The sequence below is a fragment of the Ailuropoda melanoleuca genome, chromosome X (genome assembly GCF_002007445.2).
Source record: "Ailuropoda melanoleuca isolate Jingjing chromosome X, ASM200744v2, whole genome shotgun sequence".
NCBI classification, from domain to species: domain Eukaryota; kingdom Metazoa; phylum Chordata; class Mammalia; order Carnivora; family Ursidae; genus Ailuropoda; species Ailuropoda melanoleuca.
The window spans coordinates 35,695,649-35,716,178 of NC_048238.1; the positions used below are offsets into that span (position 1 = coordinate 35,695,649).

At 39.0% G+C, this 20,530-nt stretch overlaps 1 protein-coding gene across 13 annotated transcripts in view; it reads right to left on the reverse strand.

Annotated features, from left to right (window-relative positions):
* The window catches only part of CASK (calcium/calmodulin dependent serine protein kinase), a 350,328-nt gene that overhangs the window by 35,973 nt on the left and 293,825 nt on the right, over positions 1–20,530 (reverse strand). For all 13 annotated transcript variants that reach the window (XM_019804579.2, XM_019804606.2, XM_019804597.2 and 10 more), the window contains 4 exons: positions 17,662–17,850; positions 10,051–10,129; positions 3,633–3,718; positions 2,480–2,548 (listed from right to left, as the gene is read on the reverse strand). In XM_019804579.2, coding sequence (XP_019660138.1) covers positions 2,480–2,548; positions 3,633–3,718; positions 10,051–10,129; positions 17,662–17,850 — 423 coding nt within the window. The remainder of the gene's footprint in view (positions 1–2,479; positions 2,549–3,632; positions 3,719–10,050; positions 10,130–17,661; positions 17,851–20,530) is intronic.

Consider the following 20,530-nt stretch of genomic DNA (forward strand, 5'->3'; position numbering starts at 1 on the left):
CTTTCCTGTCTCCAACACTCTATAACCTTGGCTGATTTTAAGTGAGACCCAGAAGAGGGAATTGATATTAAAATCCTATCGAGGACTGTAAAATGACAAATATTACTATAAACTTATTGTGCGGAAGATCCCAATTGCCTAATTTATTATTCAAAATTAGGTTTGAAAAGTACTTAATAGTTTTTAGGTACCTTAGTGTCAAAACTTACTGAATGACTCATCTGAAGTGAAACAAATCTAAAAAAAAAGAAAAAAAAAAGACTTCTCATGTTGTAATCACCTTGGAGTCTTTCCAGGACAAATATTACTAATGAGGGTAAAAGACAGACATCCACCAGAGAAGAAACCTTTATTCTTTAGATCATTTTAGGAGACTGATTAAAACAATAACCTTGAGCCTCTAAAAAGATTACACTTCTGGCCAAGGTCCCAGGAGGCACAGCCACTCCTCCCTAGATCCGTGGTCCTCAGTCACACTCTCCATACTGTGTGACACATTTGCAGACCTTTCTGGGCTCCATTCCCTTATTGTCCAAATCAGCTTTAAGGACAAGAACTAGGAGAAGAAGAAAATATGCACTGTAGTGTTTCTGGTTTAGTGGAGTACTTTGAAACCTTTGAGATGTACATGCCTGCTCAAAAGACACTTGTTTTTTTCTAGCAGATATACAGAAAACATCTGGAGCTTGTTAGCTTTTTGAATACTGGGCTCCCTTAGATGAGCATTCTCAAATGCTCATGAACAGATCGGTTTCTAGGTGCCATCCCCAGAGACTCAAGTCAGCAGGGCCAGCGTGAGGGCAGGCGTCTCCCCTCTTTTGCCCAGGGGATGCTGATGCGGGTGGCCAGAGAGCCCTTCTTTGGGAAGTATTGCCCTAGCTGGGAGTTGTTGTCCAACCACAGGCTTGAATTCTGCCTGAGCACCGGAGGTTCAAACCGGTTGGGGGTAGGGCTACGAGGGGAGTATAATTTTTTCTACTATTCACTGGTAAAGAGGTTAAGGGGGGGGCTCTTCTGACTCAGGTGTAGAATTTACATGTCTAATACTGGTCCCACCCTAAAACTAGTTCTACTACTTAAAAAACACAAGAGAAACTTGTATATTAATAACTAACAATATCCCCTAGTAAAAAGAAAAAATCAATCGTATTCACTAAATGTCTTCTATGCTGAGAAATGGTATGAGGACCACCTATGATTTTAGAACATTAGAACACCTCACGTGAGAGGTGTGTGTGACCTTCTCTCTTCCCCAGAAGGTTTGTGTTCTAGGTTACAAATTTCAAAACTGTGAACCCTGGAGCAGAAGTAGCTCTGCATTTTCTTCTGAAATACTGTGTTAATTGAAGTTCCATAAAAAGCCACAAAGAGGAGCTCAAAACCTGATAAACAGAAACCCCAACTGTCACGGTGCACCAAAACATATCCTTGACCAAACTACAAATTCTTAGATATATCTTCAATAGGTTTAGAGAACAAAACATAAAGCCTCTGATTTTGCTTGTGAGATCTACAGCATGACTGGGGCCTGGAAGAGGCATCGTAATTTCTCCCTCAACTTCTGAGTACGAATTCAACTTTCTGGACGAGTTCCAGTAAGTAAGTTACTTGTCTGTCTTGGAAATTAACTATAGGAAATGTGTACTTCACACTGATGTACACAGACCTGGAAGATGCACACAAAAAGAACAAGCTTCAAATAATTCTGCTCAAGCTGAATGTGCAATGACTGAAGGATGACAGACCCTTCATGCCAGTCTGTATTTCCAAATATAAAAAGAATAGATTTTGGAATCTCATTTGATGACTGACATGAAACTGAATATAGGTTGGAGAGCTACAATTTCTATAGGGTACACCTACCGTGAGAAAGAAACTTTGGGGCTGTGTCACCCTAGAAAACTTACTTGCTTATGAATCACATAGTGTCCCAAATTGAAACGATTTCACAGAAGGTTGCAAAAGCCTCTACCCCTCTCGCAAAGTCAGTTATCAATTCCTCGTGGACTTAACATCTGTCCGGGGCCTTGTCACAGTTATTTGAACACCTCGATCTTAACAGAAATAGATCACTTCTCAAATTCTTGGAAAGAAGAACTATCTGTGTGATTTCTTAATAAGGGAAGTGAATGTACTTCCTGGAAATATTATTGCAATTATCTTTCTTTTTTTCCTCAGAGACTCCATTTGTTCTTATTAAGCCTCCTGTCATTATTTGGAGCTCCTCTAGATTGTGCTGCGATTCCAGCCTGCAGAAAGTTAGAGTGCTGAGGAGTTCCCCCATGGAAGCAAGGCCGAGTAGGTGAATGGAACCTACTCTGTTCCGTTATCTTTGTTGTAAAATTGGTGTGCAGTGATCAACAGCACAGGCAGAAACAATTTCCCAGAAAGCCAAAACATTCAGCCATCAGCAGACAGTTAGTTAAGAACCCAGAGGAGACAGGGGTGGTGGGGAGGGGGGTTACGCCAGAGCCATTACCTCACAGGACGATGACTGAGTGCGGTAGCTTGGCACGATCTTGAAGGTGATACTCCCCCGCATTTCCCGCTGGAGGCAGAAGAAAGGAGAGGTCTCTTAACCAACAAATGTAGCACACAAAGACACACGAGAAACCACTCGAAATGTATGTGTGTGTGGGGGGTAATTAACGCAAGCTAGCTGAGATGCAGGGGCCTAAAAAGAACTGGAGGGAGAAGGTAGGGGCTGCTCACAGGAATAGACGTTGTTCTCAGGAGAAACCCTGCAAAGTCAAGGCTGAGTGCCTTGTTCATGCAGCAGCGGTGGAACAGACCTCCGGCGGTTCCCTTTTTATAGACACAGATACAGAAACTTCTAAGTGCCTTTCAAAAGTGAGTGTGAATTGATCCAGACAACAGAATAAGTAATTACACAAAAATGATATTTGGTCTGCTACATGATGATGGTGTACTCCATTAAATTTGCTTTGTCTTTCATAATGTTGGCCTCACGGTCTTTGCTGTCGTGAGTCGGTGTGCTTATTTCACATGTAAGAGATATTCATAACTTGGGAGGCCGCTATGCTGTGGCAGGAAGAGGGTCCAGGACCAGAGGTCCAAGACGTCTGCCTCTGCTCAGTACGACAATGAACACAGGCCAGGGACCGTCATTCTGCATTTTTAATGCAAGGCCAATTGTGAACACAGATTTTGGATATGTACGGTCAAAAATAGCCAGGTCTACTATGTCTTTCCTTCCCTCTGTGCTGCAGAGAAATTAAATACAGCTGGCTAGGACTAGCTATACAAGAACAAGGCTTCTGACGTTGCTGATGCCAGCAGAACACAGGCTGCTGAGAAACTAGTTCACATATACGCACAACTGGAAAGCTTATCTTTACACATTTGCTCGGTAAGACACAGGAGATCAAGGAGGAAAGGAGAGCGTCGAAGCCCATTCTGCTCAATGGGCAAGAGGTTGCCAAGCTCTGTTGCACATTAAGCATTTTCCAGTTGTCAGTTCTTATGGATGTTGTGGAAATTCAAGTCCACACAAATGGTGGGATCAGAAATACTCTGATTACAAAAGAATACCGCTTATTAAGGTTAAAAAACAAGCTAACAAACTGAAAGTCAATCTTGGAAAAAAGACAAAGAGACTTTCATGTACTCACAAGCATTTTTTGCAGCTGTTCCACTGTTTGGTTAGCCACACTGATGCCATTAATTTCTCGAATTTCATCACCGACATGAAGTGTACCTAAAGAAATGACACAATAATAAACACGAAATGATGTATCATTTATAACAAAATCTAAAGGCAGCAATATAAGTAACTAAAAAAATTAAGCTAACTATTGAAGGCCAATGTTTCAGAAACAGGTACGGATTGGGCTCATGTGGTTAAACTCACCAAAACAGATACATCTACTTACAGAAGACACACTTTTGAAAGATGGCTGTGGAAATCTGCTTATTTCTCTGACAGAGTCACTGTGTATCGTGGTTTAAAATGACAATTTCTAGATCTCACCTGTCTGGGGGCAAATCTCAGCTACATCCCTTACCAGCTTTAAGATCTTGGGTAGGTTACCAAAATGTTCCGTGTCTCAGTTTTCAACATTTACAAAGTGGAGATGAATTCAGCACCTATTTCATATGATTGCCTTGAGGATTAAGTTAGCTTAATACATGTAGATGGATCAGAAGTGTTCGTGGCACATATTAAAGTACCACTGAAGTGCCTTGTCTTTTTCCACCATTCTCATCACTATTATCTACCAAATATGATACAAAGAATTGTGATAATACCTGTATAACACTAAACTTCCATTAGACAAAACACAATCCTTTTATAATAATTTGGTAGGCATTTCAGGGTCCTGTAATACTTCAATTGGAAAGAGTGACCAAGAACCAATGCTCAAAGAGGGAGTTATGTGAAGTTTTACTTCCTTGTTTATAAATTGTGCACATGCTTACATACTGCCCTGACATCATTACAAAAAGCTCACAGCATCTTTTAGAGGTACATATTACAATGCACATAAAGAAAATAAGACCCCACAGATTTGCTTCAAAATAATCCAGGGGGGACAGTAGGGGAAGTACAGATGACACTGGTGTGGCCATGAATTAACAGTAATTCGACTGGGTTATGGGTATGTGGGTGATCGCTGCACTCTTCTTTCTACTTTTCTCTACTTGAACTCACTGCACTATTCTTCCTACTCATGTTTGGAAATTAACATAATAAAATAAAAATCTGGGGACTTTTGCTTCCAGTATGGCTGGTTAGTCACTGGAAGACTTTCTCATGACTGTATCTCACTTAGGGTACGCCTCTTGAAGTGTTACTGGTCTCACAAAAGGAGTACAAATTCCTAAGAGCACCTTCTACTTCCATCCCCACCATCCACTCCACACAAAAACCTGTGAGCTGGATCCAGAGTGGTGGCAAACTAAGGGTGGATGCCACAGTAGCAATGCCTGCTAGCTGGATTCTTTTTTTTTTTTTTTTTTGAAGATTTTATTTATTTATTTGACAGAGCACAAGCAGGGCGAGGAACACAGAGAGAGGGAGAAGCAGGCTCCCCACTGAGTAGGAAGCCTGATGTGGGGCTCGATCCCAGGCCCCTGGGATCATGACCTGAGCCGAAGGCAGACGCTGAACCATCTGAGCCACCCAGGTGCCCCTGCTAGCTGGATTCTGAGCCTTGGGCCAACAGCAAGTGAGAGAAGCTGAGCCCAGGAATCTGGAGGGAGGCAAGATCCAGACTGGTGGCACTCCATGGTAACTAGTAGAAGAGGGAACAAACTCCCTCTGGAGGAAAGTGTACCCAATTTAGGCCCACAGGACTTCCACTAATTAGAACAAACAACGAGCTCACAATCACAGGCCACCAAACATACAATAAGGCAAACTACTATGTGAGTCATCAGAAACAGAAAAAACAGATTTAAATCGTCAAGGGGGACAGACAGAATGATCAGATACAGAATATAAAATAACTACATGTTAAATATTAGGAAAAAAGTAAAGGACCTAATTGCAAGGATGAGCATGCAACAAGAGATTATCAGAGGTGAACAGACAGATTTGAAAATAAAAGTAAGAACAAATGACTAGGGACGCCTGGGTGGCGCAGTCGTTGAGCGTCTGCCTTTGGCTCAGGACGTGATCCCAGCGTTCTGGGATCGAGCCCCATATCAGGCTCCTCCGCTATGAGCCTGCTTCTTCCTCTCCCACTCCCCCTGCTTGTGCTCCCTCTCTCGCTGGCTGTCTCTATCTCTGTCAAATAAATAAATAAAATCTTAAAAAAAAAAGAACAAATGACTAGTACTTTAAGAAAAGAAAAATGCAACTGGTGATATAAACCGGTGAATGGATGAGCTGAACAGAAATTCAGATATGGCTGAAGAGAGTTTCAGTGCACTGGAAGATATAACTAAATAAATTACCTAGAATGCAGGCCAGAGAAATGAGATTGGGAAAATAGGAAACAAGAAATAAAGAAAATAGGAAAAAAATTAAGAGATACGGAGGGACTAACACATGTCTAGTGGAGTTCAGAAGGAGAGAACATGGAAAATGGAGAAGAGGCAATATTTGAAGAAATAATGGTTGTAAACTTTACTGAACTGATGAAAACATGATTATGCAGATCCAGGAAGAATAATGTATCCTAAACAGGATAAATAAAAAGAAAGCCATGTTGGAAGGTAGTGAAGCTATAGAACATCTAAAGACAAAGATCTTTCACCCCCCCACAAAAGATAAAGTTCTCAAAACAATCAGAGAAAGGAGAGATCACCTACAAAGCAAGGACAATTGTAGTGACATCAGGCTTTCCAATGTCAAACAATGGACGCCAAAATACAACAGAATGGTAAGCATCAATCTAAAATGGTGCTCTCAGCAAAAGTAATCTTCAAGATTGAGGCTGAAATAAAATATTTACAGATAAATACCACCTAAGAGAGATTTTAAACAGGAGACTAGCACTAAAGGGACTTCTAAGGGTGTACCTTAGGAAGAAGGCAAATGCTCCCCAAAGGATGGTCTGAGATTTAAGAAGGAATGGAGAAGGAATGGTGAGTTTATACCTGAAACTAATAAACCAAACACTTGTACGTTAATTATACTAGAAATAAAATAAGATAGAAGGAATGGTAAATAAATAAAATCATAAACATTTATGTAAATCCAAAAAAATGGTCATATTTTAATAGTAATTTCAAATTTGTGAATTTAAAACAGGACAGAACTAAAATACTGGGCAAGAATAATATGTAAGTCAGGAGTTTGATCAGATTTAGTGTTCCAATGTCTTTGTATTCGTTGGAAGTGGGGTTAAGATTCTGTTTCACTTTAGTATATGTAATGTTAAATATGTGTGATAAAATTTCAAGGAAACCACCTAAAAAATAGAAATAGAATGCTGAAATTCTAAACTACCAGGGGGAAAAATGGAACAAAAAATGAACAAGAAAATCAATCAAAAAAGGGATAAATATAAATAAAAAAGATGACAGAAATCATCACAATGAATATTAATGGGCTAACCTTGCCCATTAAAAGATAGTGATGATCAGAGTGCATTAGAAAATGTAAAACTCAGCTTAAAAAATGTTTGCAAGAGACACCATGATGCATACAAATGCAGAATGGTTGGAAATAAAAGGACGGATGAAGACATGCTGGCAAACACTAAAATAAAGTTGGAATGAGTATGTTAATATTAGATAATAGGTTTTAAATAGAATATATCAGTAAGGATAGAAATGGTGACCAGGTATTTCTATGCACCTAATTAGCTTCAAATATGTACAGCCAAAATGGAGAGATCTATAGATAGAAAGTGAAAAACTTGAGATATTTCAGCAATTACTGATAGGTGAGACAGACAAAAAAATTAGTCAAGATATAGAAGATGTGAACAAAAAAATTAACAACCTCGAGCCAATCATCATATAGAGAACTCTCCATGCAACAGTTAAAGAATAAACATTCTTAAGTACACATGGACTATTTACAAAACTGATTAAAGTGTTATGCCATCAAGCAAGTCTCAACAAACCTCAAAGAAATGGTGTCATACAGACCACACTCTTTGACCACAATGCAATTAAGTTAGACGTAAATTATAAAAAGACACAAAGAAAATCTTAGATGTGGTATGTAAAAAATACTTCTAAATAACTGTGGGTCAATGAAAGATACCATAATAAGAATTTAAGAGTACTTAGAACTTAATTACAATAAAAATGCTTCGTAATAAAACTGGTGGGATACAGATAAATGAATACTTAAGGGTAGAGTTTAGACTCAAATGCATATATTAGAAAAAAAGACTGGGATAAATGAACTAAGTGTCTAATTAAGAAAGTTAGATAAAACCAATATGAAGTAGAATGAAAGAGATAAATAGAAATCAGGTCATAAAACAATGAAATAGAAAATAAACATACAATGGAGAGAATTAACAGAAGCCAAAGTGGGCTTTTGAACAAACCCCTGGCAAAGTTGATTAAGAGAAAAAAGGCAAGGCACGAATAAACAATTTTAAGAATGAACAAGGGGATACATTTATAGAGATGGCAGGGAATAAAAAGGTAAGAAAACACTATGCAGAAGCTTACTGCAATAATTTTTAAAAACTTAAGTTTTTTAAGGAAAATGTAATTTACCAAATTTACTCAAAATATAAAAAGCCTGAATAGCCTTAAGAATGTTAAAGAAATTGAAGCAGTTAAAAAAAAAAGTCTTTCCTGGGGTGCGTGGCTGGCTCAGTTGGTACAGCATACAACTTTTGATCTAAGGGTCATGAGTTCAAGCCCCACACTGGGCGTAGAACTTCCTTAAAAAAAAAAAAAAAGGCTTTTCTAAAAAAACCAAAATCAAAACCAAAACATCAGGCCTTGATAGTTTTATGGCAAGTTCTACCAAAATTCAAAGGTACAAATCATTCCAATATTCTACAAAGTCTTTCAGAGAACTCATGAAGGGAGAAGGCTCTCCACGTCATTTTATGAGGCAATGTAACTTTGAAACTAAAACCTGACAGAAAAAGACAAGAAAGGAAAATTAACTACTGGCCAGTTTCTCTTATAATTACAAATACACAAACTCTAAACAAAACATTAGCGCACAGAATCCAGCAGTACATACAAAAAAAAAAAATAACACACAATGAGTAAGCTGGGTTTATCTGAGACACGCAGAAGGGGTTTATCATTAGGAAATCTTTAAAAGTCATTTACTACGTTAATAGATAAAAGGAAAAAAATCCCAAATGATCATCTCAGCAGATGAAGAGCATTTGATAAGATTCAAAACTCAATCATAATTAAAAGGCTCAGCAACTAAGAATGTAAGAGAACGTCCTCAGCCCTGATAAAAGGCATCTAACTAAAATTCTACAGTAAACGGTACTCTTTGTGGGGAATCATGGAAAAGCTACCTTTCAAAAACAAGACTAGAAGAAGGATGTCCACTACACCACTTCTATCAGAGATGGCAGGTCCTAGTCACACAGTAATACAAGAAAAAGAGATTACAGAAACAATGATGTTGTGACTTTACTGAATTTATAGCAAATTATTAAAAATAAGAAACAGAAAATCCATCTTGGAGTCTAAAATCAATTCTGCTGTGTGGGCACCGTCTACTCCTGCAGCCTATGAGGAGTTCCCTGGAGGCAGCAGTAATGCCGGACACCATCTGTGTACACAGCAGTCTGGAAGGCACGAAAATGCTTCCGGTGTTACTTCTTGCGTCTGGGGTGAAGGAAAAAGAAAAGAGGTGCTAGGGACAAAAAAACCTCTCTCAAAGAAAGGAAGCCTGATTTTTGGACAGGAGAATCATTTTTGGGTCAGCCTGTAAATACTAACACCTATAACTCTGCCCTTTCACAGAGGAGGCTACGCCTGTGTGTGTAAATCTTGCCCACCCGAGAGTTAATGAAAGTTCCCCTTTCTCAAAAACTCATTCTTTGTTTACTTCAGGCCTTAGTGAATTCCTTTCTCAGAATGACTGCAATTATTGTAGCAGGTATTAGAAACTTAATCTAAAAAAAAAAAAGAAACAGTCTAGATTTGATATTTCTTATTTTACTGTTTAATTTTTATATTATTTATCAAGCTCTAATTTCCTAATTAAGAGTATATCTCATTTCTGAGTGAATGAGAAATTCTTGAACTGTCATTATATATCTATACCCATAAATGAATGTACATATGTATGTATGTATGTATGTATGTCCCAGAATAGATGCCTTCCCTATATCTGGGGGCCAGGTATGATACTTTGCTTTAGCCCCCATGGTCTTTTGTAAGTGAGGATCCAAAGAGTAATTCAGAGATGTTCCAGGAACAGAACTGTAATATACGCTCCCCTCCCTTATCCGCAGGCTGGAGCATGTACAGATGAATATGAACAAATAGAGACCAACTGTGATTAAAACCAAAGACAGATAACTTAAATAGATCATTTATGTGGACCACAGTAAACAGATTGTTTATATGGGTCATAAAAAATACCTCCTCCACTAGGCTAAGTTAAGGAGGGAAAGAATCACATATGAAACTTACCTTGCCTGTGAATCATGCCCCCGTGCATAATTCTTGCAACAATACAATGATTTAGCTCATTCATTTTTAAAGTGATTCCCTGTAAAAAGTTAAGTAAAAGAGAATTACTATTTCTTTTTATGTTTGTGATTTCACTGTAGATAATTTTATTGACAAAGGTTAGGAAAGCATTCAAGAAAATATGGAAAATGAAGGAGGAAAGCCATCTGTTACTCCACCATGCCATGACAAAAATGTTATCTTTGGTATTTTGATTGCTATAATAATAGTAATACATACATTCTATATTGTGCTTTTAAAAAAATAGATTTATTTATTTATTTTTAGAGAGAAAGAGAGAGCACGAGCAGGAGGGGCAGAGGAGAGGGAGAGAGAATTCCAAGCAGACTCTATGCTGAGCAGAGCCCAGTGCAGGGGTTGATCGCACGACCCCAGAGATCATGACCTGAGCTGAAATAAGAGTCGAGCATTCAACTGACTGACACAGTTTAGTGCCCCTTAATGTGTTCAGTTTGCTAAGTTTGACATATGTATACATGTGTGAAACCATTACTATAACGAGGAGCATGAATATATCCATCACCCTTAAAAATTTCCTGTGTCCACTGGTAATCTACTCCCAACCCTGGACCCCCTTCCCCTACCTTACGGCCCCTCATATGGTATGCACTCTTTTTTGTTGCTTTTTTAAAATTCACAGTGTGAGATTTAATCATGTTGTATGTATCAATGGTTCATTCTTTGTCCTTGCTGAGTATTCCACTGTGTGGATATATCATTTTGTTTATTCATTCATGGACTGAATTTTTTCTCTAGCTTTTGGCTATTAGAAGTGAGCTGTATTCCTGGGTTAGTCTCCAGTCGGTCATGATGTATTCTTCTTTTGTTAAGATATGGATTTGAGTTTTTGTATCTATGTTCATGAGGGACACCAGTCTGTAGTTTTCTTATATTGTCTTTATCTGGTTTTGGCATCAGGGTAAAAATGCTAGCCACCTAATAATAATAATGATAACAATAATAATGACGATGATGATGCTGAGAAAAATTCCTTCCTTTTCAATGTTTTGGGGAGAGCTTGTGTAGAATTGGTATTATTTCTTTATTATATGTTTGGTAGATTTCACCAGTAATGCCATCTTGGAGTTTTCTTTGAGGAATGGTTTTTATTTTTAAATTCAGTTTTTAAATGCTATAGGGCAATTCAGTGTATTCCTTAAGTGATCTCTGGCATGCTTCTGTCTTCCAGGGAATTTGTCCATTTCATCTGAGTTGAATTTCTTAGCATAAAGTTGTTTGTAAGATTTCCTTATACTTTTTTATGCCTGTAGATTCTGTAGTAGTATCACATTTTTATGCAGGATACTGGTAATTAAGGTCTTCTTTTTTTTTCCTGATTAATCTGATCTTCTCAAAGAAAAAGCTTGTTTTATGGATTTTTTTTCTCTTTTATATTTCATTAATTTCCACTTTGATCTTTATTATTTCTTTCCTTTCACTCACTTTGGGTCTAATGTGCTCTTTTTTGTTCTAGTTTCTTAAGATAGAAGCTGAGGTCATTTAAGATATTTCTTTTCTAATATAGGTGTTTAGTGCTATGCATTTCTCCCTAAGTACTGCTTTCACAGCATCCCAGAAATTCTGGTATGTTGTTGTTTCATTTTCATCCACTTCAGAATACTTTTTAATTTCCCTTTTGATTTCTTCTTTGATCCATGGGTTATTTAGAATTGTGTTATTTAGTTTTCGAATGCTTGAAGAGTTTTCCCGAGGTCATTAATTCATTTCCAATTTAATCTCAATGTGGTCTGAGAATTATATTTTGATATTAATATAGCCACTCCAGCTTCTTTTTGTTTAATGCCATAATATATCTTCTTCCATCCTTTTACTTTGAAACTATTTGTCTTTATGTACAAAGCAATTCTGGCAGGCAATATATAATTGGATTTGCCCCCTGCCCCCATTTGACAATCTCTGTTTCTTAATTTGGGGAATTTAGACTATTTGCATTTCATAGGATTATTGATATACTCAGGTATAAATATATCTTCTTGCTATTTAATTTTTGTCCCATCTGTTTCATGTTCTCTTTTCCCTCTTTTTCTGCCTTCTTTTGGATTAGCTTATTTTTATTCTATTTTCTCTCCTGTGTTGTCTGATTGGCTATAATTCGGTTTTGTTGCTTCCGTGGTTGCTTCAGAGTTTATGGCATACATCTTTAACTTATCACAATCTACCTTCAAGTGATATTATACAATGTCACATATAGTATAAGAACCTTTTAACAGTATAGTTCCACTTCTTTCTCCTGACCTTTGTGCTACAGTTATACATTTTACTTTTACATGTAATAAGCCCTCAAACACATTGCTCTTATTTTTGTTTAAACTGCCAATTATCTTTTAAAGAGATTTAAATGATAAGGTTGTCTTTTAACATTTCTTATACTGTAGGTCTACTGAATTATTTCAGTTTTGGTATGTCTGAAAATGTTTTTATTTTGTCTTTAGTTTTTGAAACATACCTTTGCTTCGTTTTGAATTCTAAGACAAAACCTCTCAAGGTTTTGTTTTTTCTTTCAGTATTTTAAAGACACCGTTCTTCTCAATTGTATTGTTTCTGATAAGAAGTCTAATGCCATTCTTATCTTTGTTCCTCTGTATGTAACATTTCTTTTTTTATCTGTTTTTAAGATCTTCTATTTATCATGGTTTCTAAACTGTTTGATTAAGATGTACCCTGCTGTTGTCTTCTTCATGTTTCATGGTTCATTGTGGTCTTGGGCCTGCAGATTTATAGTTTCATCAAGTTTGGAATGTTTTCATCCATTATTTCTTCAGATATCCTTTCTCTCTCCTCTTCACTCTCTTCTCCTCCATAGAATCCAATTAACCATACGTTAGGCTGCCTGAAGTTGTCCCAGAGCTCAGTGATGCTTTTTTTTTCTTTCTTGAGAGAGAGAGAGAGAGCGCGAGCGTGCGCATGCAAGCAGCGGGGAGGGGGATAGGGAGACGGAGAGAGAGAATCTTAAGCAGGCTCCACGACCAGCATGGAGCCCAATGCAGGGCTCAATCTCATGACCCTGAGATCATGACCTAAGCTGAAATCAAGAGTCGGATGCTTAAACAATTGAGCCACCTAGGCACCCCTGCTTTTTTCATTTTTAAAAATTCTTTTTCTGTATTTCATTTTGGATAGTTTCTATTGCTATATCTTTGAGTTCACTAATCTTTTCTTCTCAAATGTCTGATCTGCCATTAATACCATAGTGTATTTTTCTGCTAATTCTAATATCTTTGTCAGTTCTGTCAGTTTTGACTGATTATTCACCACATTATAGGTCACATTTTCCCCCTTTGTTACATGCCTATCAATCTTTGATTCAATGCCAGACATCATGAATTTTATCTTGCTGCAATGCTAGATGTATTTTATTCCTATAAATATTCTTAGGCTTTGTTCTGGGATATACTTCACTTACTTGGGTCACTTACGTTTGATCTTTTGGGTCTTGCTTTCATGATTTGGTAGGCAGGTCCTGAGCAATTCTGAGCCTAGGGCTAATTATTCCTCATTACTGAGACAAGATCTTCCTGAGCATTTTATGCAATGCCCCATGAATTTGTTTTCCAGTCCGGCTGGTGGTTAACAGGCAGGGAGTGCTGGATACTGTTCCCTCTAATTCTTTTGGATGGTCTTTCCTTGGCTCTGGGTAGTTTCCTCTCATAAATGCACTAATCATAACTCAGATGAATACTTCAGGGGACCCTCTACAGATCTCTGGGGTCCTCTCTCTGCACAACTCTCTCTTCTTCAGTCCTCTGTCCTATGCACTTTAAGTGCCTAGGTCTCCTCGGATTCTCAGCTCTGTCTCCTCAATTCGGGGTATCTGCCTGCTCTGCCTCAGTTCTCCCTTCCTGTGCTGTGGCCTGGAAACTCTCTCAAGTCAGTAAGGTCAGGCAATCATAGGGCTCACCCTGTTTGCTTCCTGTCTCTTAGGCCCTAAGAGTCCCATTTTCCTTTGTTGCCTGATGTCCAATGTCTTGAAAACTGTTCATGTAATTTTGTCTTTAAATTTTTTTGGTTATTTCAGGTGAGAGGGTAAATCTGGTCCTTGTTAGTCCATCTTGGCCAGAAGTAGAAGCTCCACATATCTAATGCCAGACTACTAGTCTACAGAGATTACTTTTTGTTTTCCTATTATTCTCTATTATAAACTTTCATAAGCATATTTTTTGTGCTAGACCTGGCTGATCCTAAAAATCACATGGGGACCTTTTAAATAATACTGTCTTTTAAACTCACTCTTTGGATTTAGATTCAGGAAATCTGGAATGGAGCCCAGAAATCTATATTTTTAACATGTTCCCCTTGGTGAAAACTGGTCTTGAATTTGAGATGATTAAGGGTAGGGGGACCGTCTTATCTTCTTCATTGGAGAATAACACTCTGTTGGAAAGCTTCATGAAAATATTTGAGCCTTTATAATATGGACTTTGTGCACAATTCCACAAAATATAACTTTGCTTGGTTCCTATTTTGCAGTTCTTAGAAGTGGTAGGCAAGCAATGTGAAAAACTGGTATATCAAAATATTTCTAGTCCCAACGTTCAACTGTAATGTTCCAGTTTCATTTCCAACTTGTATATTCAATCAGCACATACAGTTACCAAGAGAGGTGTTCCTGGAGAAATGCTATAAATTAATGTGTAACTCAAATCTAATTTCATAAGGGAAATGATAGTATGATGGGGGTCCAATCCCTGAAATTAATAAATTAATGTATTCATTCAGCCAACATTACTGCGATCCTGCTATGTGGGCAGGCACTCTGCTAGGCTCATAATGAATGAGACTATTCATTAGTGAATAGACAATAGTGATGAGACAGACAGGGTCTCTCATGACTAGGAGGAAATTCACCTCAAACCAACTAGAGTTAACAACAGTTATTATTTTGTCTGCCCCAAACATTTCTTTGCTGAGAGGAACTGACTCACGTTCTCTCTGTTCTCAGGTTCCCAAATTCCAGGGAAGGGACTGGTCCAGCTTGGGCTGGGTGCCTACTCATGAACCTACCCCCAGCTTGGGGTAGACTCCTGGCCTTTCCTTGTTTACAGAAGCCTTTCCCCTTTTGTCCAAGCTAGTTCAAGTCTGGTCTTTATCACTTGCAACTAAGGGAATCTCAATCGACTGAGAGTAATTTCAGGGTGAAGTTGCATATGGGAAAATAAGGGTGTAATGAGAGTGTATCTTGTAGGGTAGATCTAACATAGTTGGACACATTAGAGAAGGTCCAAAAAGCAAAAGAGATCAAATAGGCATATCCTGCACAGTAATATAATACTTTTAGTAAGACAACTAACCAAGCAAATGAAGCTGTATTAAATGTTTTAACAGAGAACTGTATTCCATTACTGAAAGTATCTATTTTACATCAAATAATTCCCATTTTTATGGCAACCAGTCAAAGGGAAAATATACACTTTCAGTAGGATCAAAGACAGGACAGAGAAGGGTTTCTTTAAGGAGACTTTTAGGGGAGACTCAGGGCCATTTTATGCTTTCTGAAAAAAGTAAGTCAGGGACACACTTTCACTCAGTCTATGGTGTTGAGGTTGTGAGCCTTCATAGATCAGATGTCGTTGGGCTGCTTTAGAGTATGATGTTCACAGGACACTTCTGGCCCTCCTCATGTTCCCTTCCAGCTTTCCTGTTTTGCTTGGCTGAACGTCACCGCTTCTTCTTGACTTATCGCTCTATCATGACCGTTCTAGTTTAACAAGCTGCTCAACTCCGTATTTACTTATTTGCTGTCAGCAGCCCTGGGGAAAGTGCGCTCTGGGAGGGGGCTGTGTCTTACCTGCCACTACATCACTGGCGTCCAACACAGTGATCTGCACATAGTAGGCACTTAACAAACATTTGCTAAATGAGTGAATGAATATATAAGATGAATAAATGGATATGAGACTTTCAGAGCCGGGTGGGATCTTGGCGTCATTTAGTCAAGTATGCTTCTGGCAATAATTGCTAAGCAAAGTATGAGCAGACTTGAAGTAATTTGCCCAAGGCACCCAAAGGCTGCCGCCGCCTGTGCTCTTAAGCCAAAGGGTTGTTTGGATGGCACCAAAAAGGGGTGAAGTGATCCACATGCCCCCTGCCTGCTGCAAGTGCTGGGCTAATATGGTAAAAGTGGCAGAGATCAGCACATGAGAATTATAACTGGAAACATCTAGAGTTGAGGGCTCTCTGGAAATCGCAGTCAGAGAATCACTGCTCTGTAGCTCTCCCTTTAATATGGAAAGCAACTGGGCAAATTTCTTAAGTAGGGAATTTGTTTTTCTGTATCCCAATACCCCTCTTCTATGCTCTGAGGGAAAGATATGAATGTGTAAGTTCGAATGTTTTTTTTTTTTTTTACCCCCCTAAAGATAGGATTCCTTCCCAAAACATGGAACTTTTCCAATAGTTTTTATCTCAATGGGTAGCATCACTGTCCATCTGGTTGTGAAAATCTAAAGCTTAAGGGACATCCTTGGTAACTGTTTCTCCCTCAGTCCCACTGTCAATGTATTATCCAGGTCTATTGATTTTACTTTTTTGTTTAATCTGTTCACTTCTTTCCATTTGGTATCTGGGCCTCTAGCTCCCAGTTCCATCCGCTCTCCCTTGTTCTGAGGCAAGAACCTCCTCGCTGGTCTCCCTACAATCTCTCTCGTCCTCCTCTAATCCGTTCTCTGGAGGGCATCTTTCTAAAATGCAAATCTGATCTTCTTTTGCTGCATGAAACTCTTTAAGAGCCTCCCATTGTCTTTGAGATGATGAATAGAATGCTTAACTTGTTTCTTTCAACACTCGTGTGTCCCCTTCCGCCAGGCACCATTTTCTACACCACAGCAGCCGTGGTGCCTTCTTTCCATTCTGAAGCTAAGCGAAGAGCCTTTCTGACTAGCGGGCTTCTGCACGTGCCACTTGGTTGGCCTGGATGGTCTGCACTCTGCCCTCCCGCCCCATGCCCCACGCCCCCACTTTGCTCGGTTAACACCAAGAAGCCCTTCCTTGGTCTTCCCCATCTACGAGGATTCTGTGAGAATGAGGTGGGTTCAGCATCAACTTTATTCGGATGTTGTTCCTACACCCCGAGAAAATGAATTCATATTAAATAGGTAGATGTGAATGGAAGGAATGTTATATTTTAGCCACATTGCTCAGTTCTTGGAATGCCTTCCAAATTAGTCTTCCTCTGATTTTATTGAAGGCCAAAGATCTTATAAGAGGATGTTTTTCACAATATCATTAGACATTCACTTTTTCAATAGCGGTGTTTCAAATTCTGCCCCAGAGGTTTTTCCTGGAGGACTGTACCAGGTAGGTCCTTTTTTGGTGACGTTGCAGAGCATTTGTGAAAGAAGAGGTGGGAGGAGGCCTTAGGCATGGCGTCAGGTGGGACAATCCTGGGTGCGGGTTGGGAGGAGGTGGTGGAGGAGCTGGAAACGGACCGCTTTAACACTGCCCTTGCCCTCCTTCCCTCCCCACCTCCTAGTAGCATAGGCTGAAGTTGGGTGCCCTGGTTCAGGCTGGGACTTTAGAGTCTAGAAAACTTACCATGGGCTCATCTGTGTTCTTCTGGAACTGGACCAGGCGGACTCTGGTCACATTCTCCATATCCATATCTCCGTTGGCGCTTTCTGGAGAATCACCATTTAAATAGGGAGAGGTGGGAGGAGGTGTGACCCTCAATGCTTCATCGCTGTAAACTTCATGTGCCACCACATCGTGAGTCTGAAGTAAGGCCTGGTAGTTTATGAAGAAAGTAAAATATTAATAATAACACTATTCCAGCAGAAATGTGTTATTTCAAATAAAGGCAGACGTAATGCAATTTCAAACAACTTAGTAGAAAGAATCATCTGTAAATAGAGGTGGCAAATTTGGGCTAGGGCTTACAATGGGACACATTTTTATTTTATTTATTTTTTAAAGATTTTATTTATTTATTTGACACAGAGAGAGACAGCCAGTGAGAGAGGGAACACAAGCAGGGGGAGTGGGAGAGGAAGAAGCAGGCTCCCAGTGGAGGAGCCTGATGTGGGGTTCGATCCCAGGACTCTGGGATCACACCCTGAGCTGAAGGCAGATGCTTAATGACTGAGCCACCCAGGTGTCCCTGGGACACATTTTTAAAAAGAAACAATGCAATAATTGGAGTTTTGAGCAAATATCTTTCTGGATGGTTTTAACGAAGAAGTCTTTTATATAACCCAAACGATGAAGATAATTTATAACATATGACTTAGTAAAAGAAATGAAAACACACACCAGTGTGCCTGAAAAAAAAAGTAATTTTCCAAAATATCTCATACGATATGGAGCTCAAAGTCTAAATCTATGTAATGTTTTTGTTATTTTTATTTTTTGGAGCACTTGGCCAAATGAAAAATAAGTTAGCATTTATTATTATGAATGTTTTTGCACAGCCTGGGAACAAAGAAAATGCGTATGTCATCTTGGTGAAACTGAATAATCAAGATCCCTGGTTTCCCTAAACAAGGATATTCTTCCACTTACTGTACTTATTGGTTCATCAGAAACAAGTTTTTAATAACCATGAATATTTGAACATTTCTACTTCAGAGAGAATTTTACGGCCGAATATCAGTATGTTTGGAGCTTTGTACAGATTCTGTTTTCATGTGGGCTAACTACAAACTCAGGTCTATTTTAATCTGTGATCTGCACAGTAATGAAATATCTGGAGATAATGAAATGCAATTAAAATTGCTTTGAAAGTATAACCCTTGGCATCTCAAATTAAGTTCCTTGATTGAAAAAGCCTGTTAAAGTCATGACTTGGCTCTTTTAATTTTAAAGGCATGCATACGAGGCAAAAATAAAAGGTAACAATGCAGTTGAATCATAAAGAAGGCGGTGCTGATATGTCATCAGTAGAGCGTGTGCTTGAGGCAGGATCCGCGTTTGGGTTTCTGATGAAAATGGCAGCTAGTTTCAAGATCTCAGCGGGCTGGTCTACACTGAGGTCTGGATGAGGGGGTACTGAGCAGTGCACCGCTTGAGAGCAGGGCTCCACGAAAGCCCTGGGGACCTTGGCTTCTTGACCCCCGCCCTGACTGTACTCTGCACTGGTCCCCCAGGCCCAAGTGTGCTGGTTGTGCTCTGTGAGTAAATCCCTCTTTTCTTGGGTTAATTGAGCCACTTAAGAGACTAATATTTAGGGCAGAAAGCAAGAATCAATAATAGACAAACGGAAAAACTTCATCGGCTAATATTAGGTTCATCGTACCAACTACAGATGTAGCTTCCATAATGAGGGAATTTTCAAAAACAGGCTGTGTGTGACTGGGGGCTATACAGCCTGGCAAGCAGAAACCCAAGCTTTCATCAGAAGAATGCATTACATGGGTTGGGGAAAGTGTTTACGCTGCTTTTTGCAAATGAGTTCTACTCACCGTTTTAAATTATGCAAGCAAACACTTGTATTTAGTGTATTATTTATAAAGAAGGATAAGTCCCAACAATCACAAAATAATACCCAAACAGAACTTTAATAGAAAAATGTTCAAATTATGTCACCAAATTAGGTCATTCTTTTTTTTTTTATTTTAATGTATTCTTATTATATGATGTTAGTCACCATACAGTACATCCCTGGTTTCTGACGTAAAGTTCGATGATTCATTAGTTGCGTATAACACCCAGTGCAATGCAATACGTGCCCTCCTTACTACCCATCACCGGCCTATCCCATTCCCCCACCACCCTCCCCTCTGAAGCCCTCAGTTTGTTTCTCAGAGTCCATAGTCTCTCATGCTTCATTCCCCCTTCTGATTAACCCCTTTTCTTTATCCCTTTCTTCCCCTACCGATCATCCTAGTTCTTATGTTCCATAGATGAGAGAAATCATATGATAATTGTCTTTCTCTGCTTGACTTATTTCACTTAGCATTATCTCCTCCAGTGCCATCCATGTTGCAGCAAATGCTGAGAGCTCGTTCTTTCTGATAGCTGAGTAATATTCCATTGTATATATGGACCACAGCTTCTTAATCCAGTAATCTGTTGAAGGGCATCTCAGTTCCTTCCAAGATTTAGCTATTGTGGACAATGCTGCTATGAACATTGGGGTGCATATGGCCCTTCTCTTCACTACGTCTGTATCTTTGGGGTAAACACCCAGTAGTGCAATGGCTGGGTCATAGGGTAGTTCAATTTTTAACTTTTTAAGGGACCTCCACACTGTTTTCCAGAGTGGCTGTACCAACTTGCATTCCCACCAACAATGTAGGACGGATCCCCTTTCTCCACATCCTCTCCAGCAATTGTTGTTTCTTGCCTCATCTATTTTTGCCATTCTAACTGGCGTAAAGTGGTATCTTAGAGTGGTTTTGATTTGAATTTCCCTGATGGCTAATGATTTTGAACATTTTTTCATGTGTCTGTTAGCCATTTGTATGTC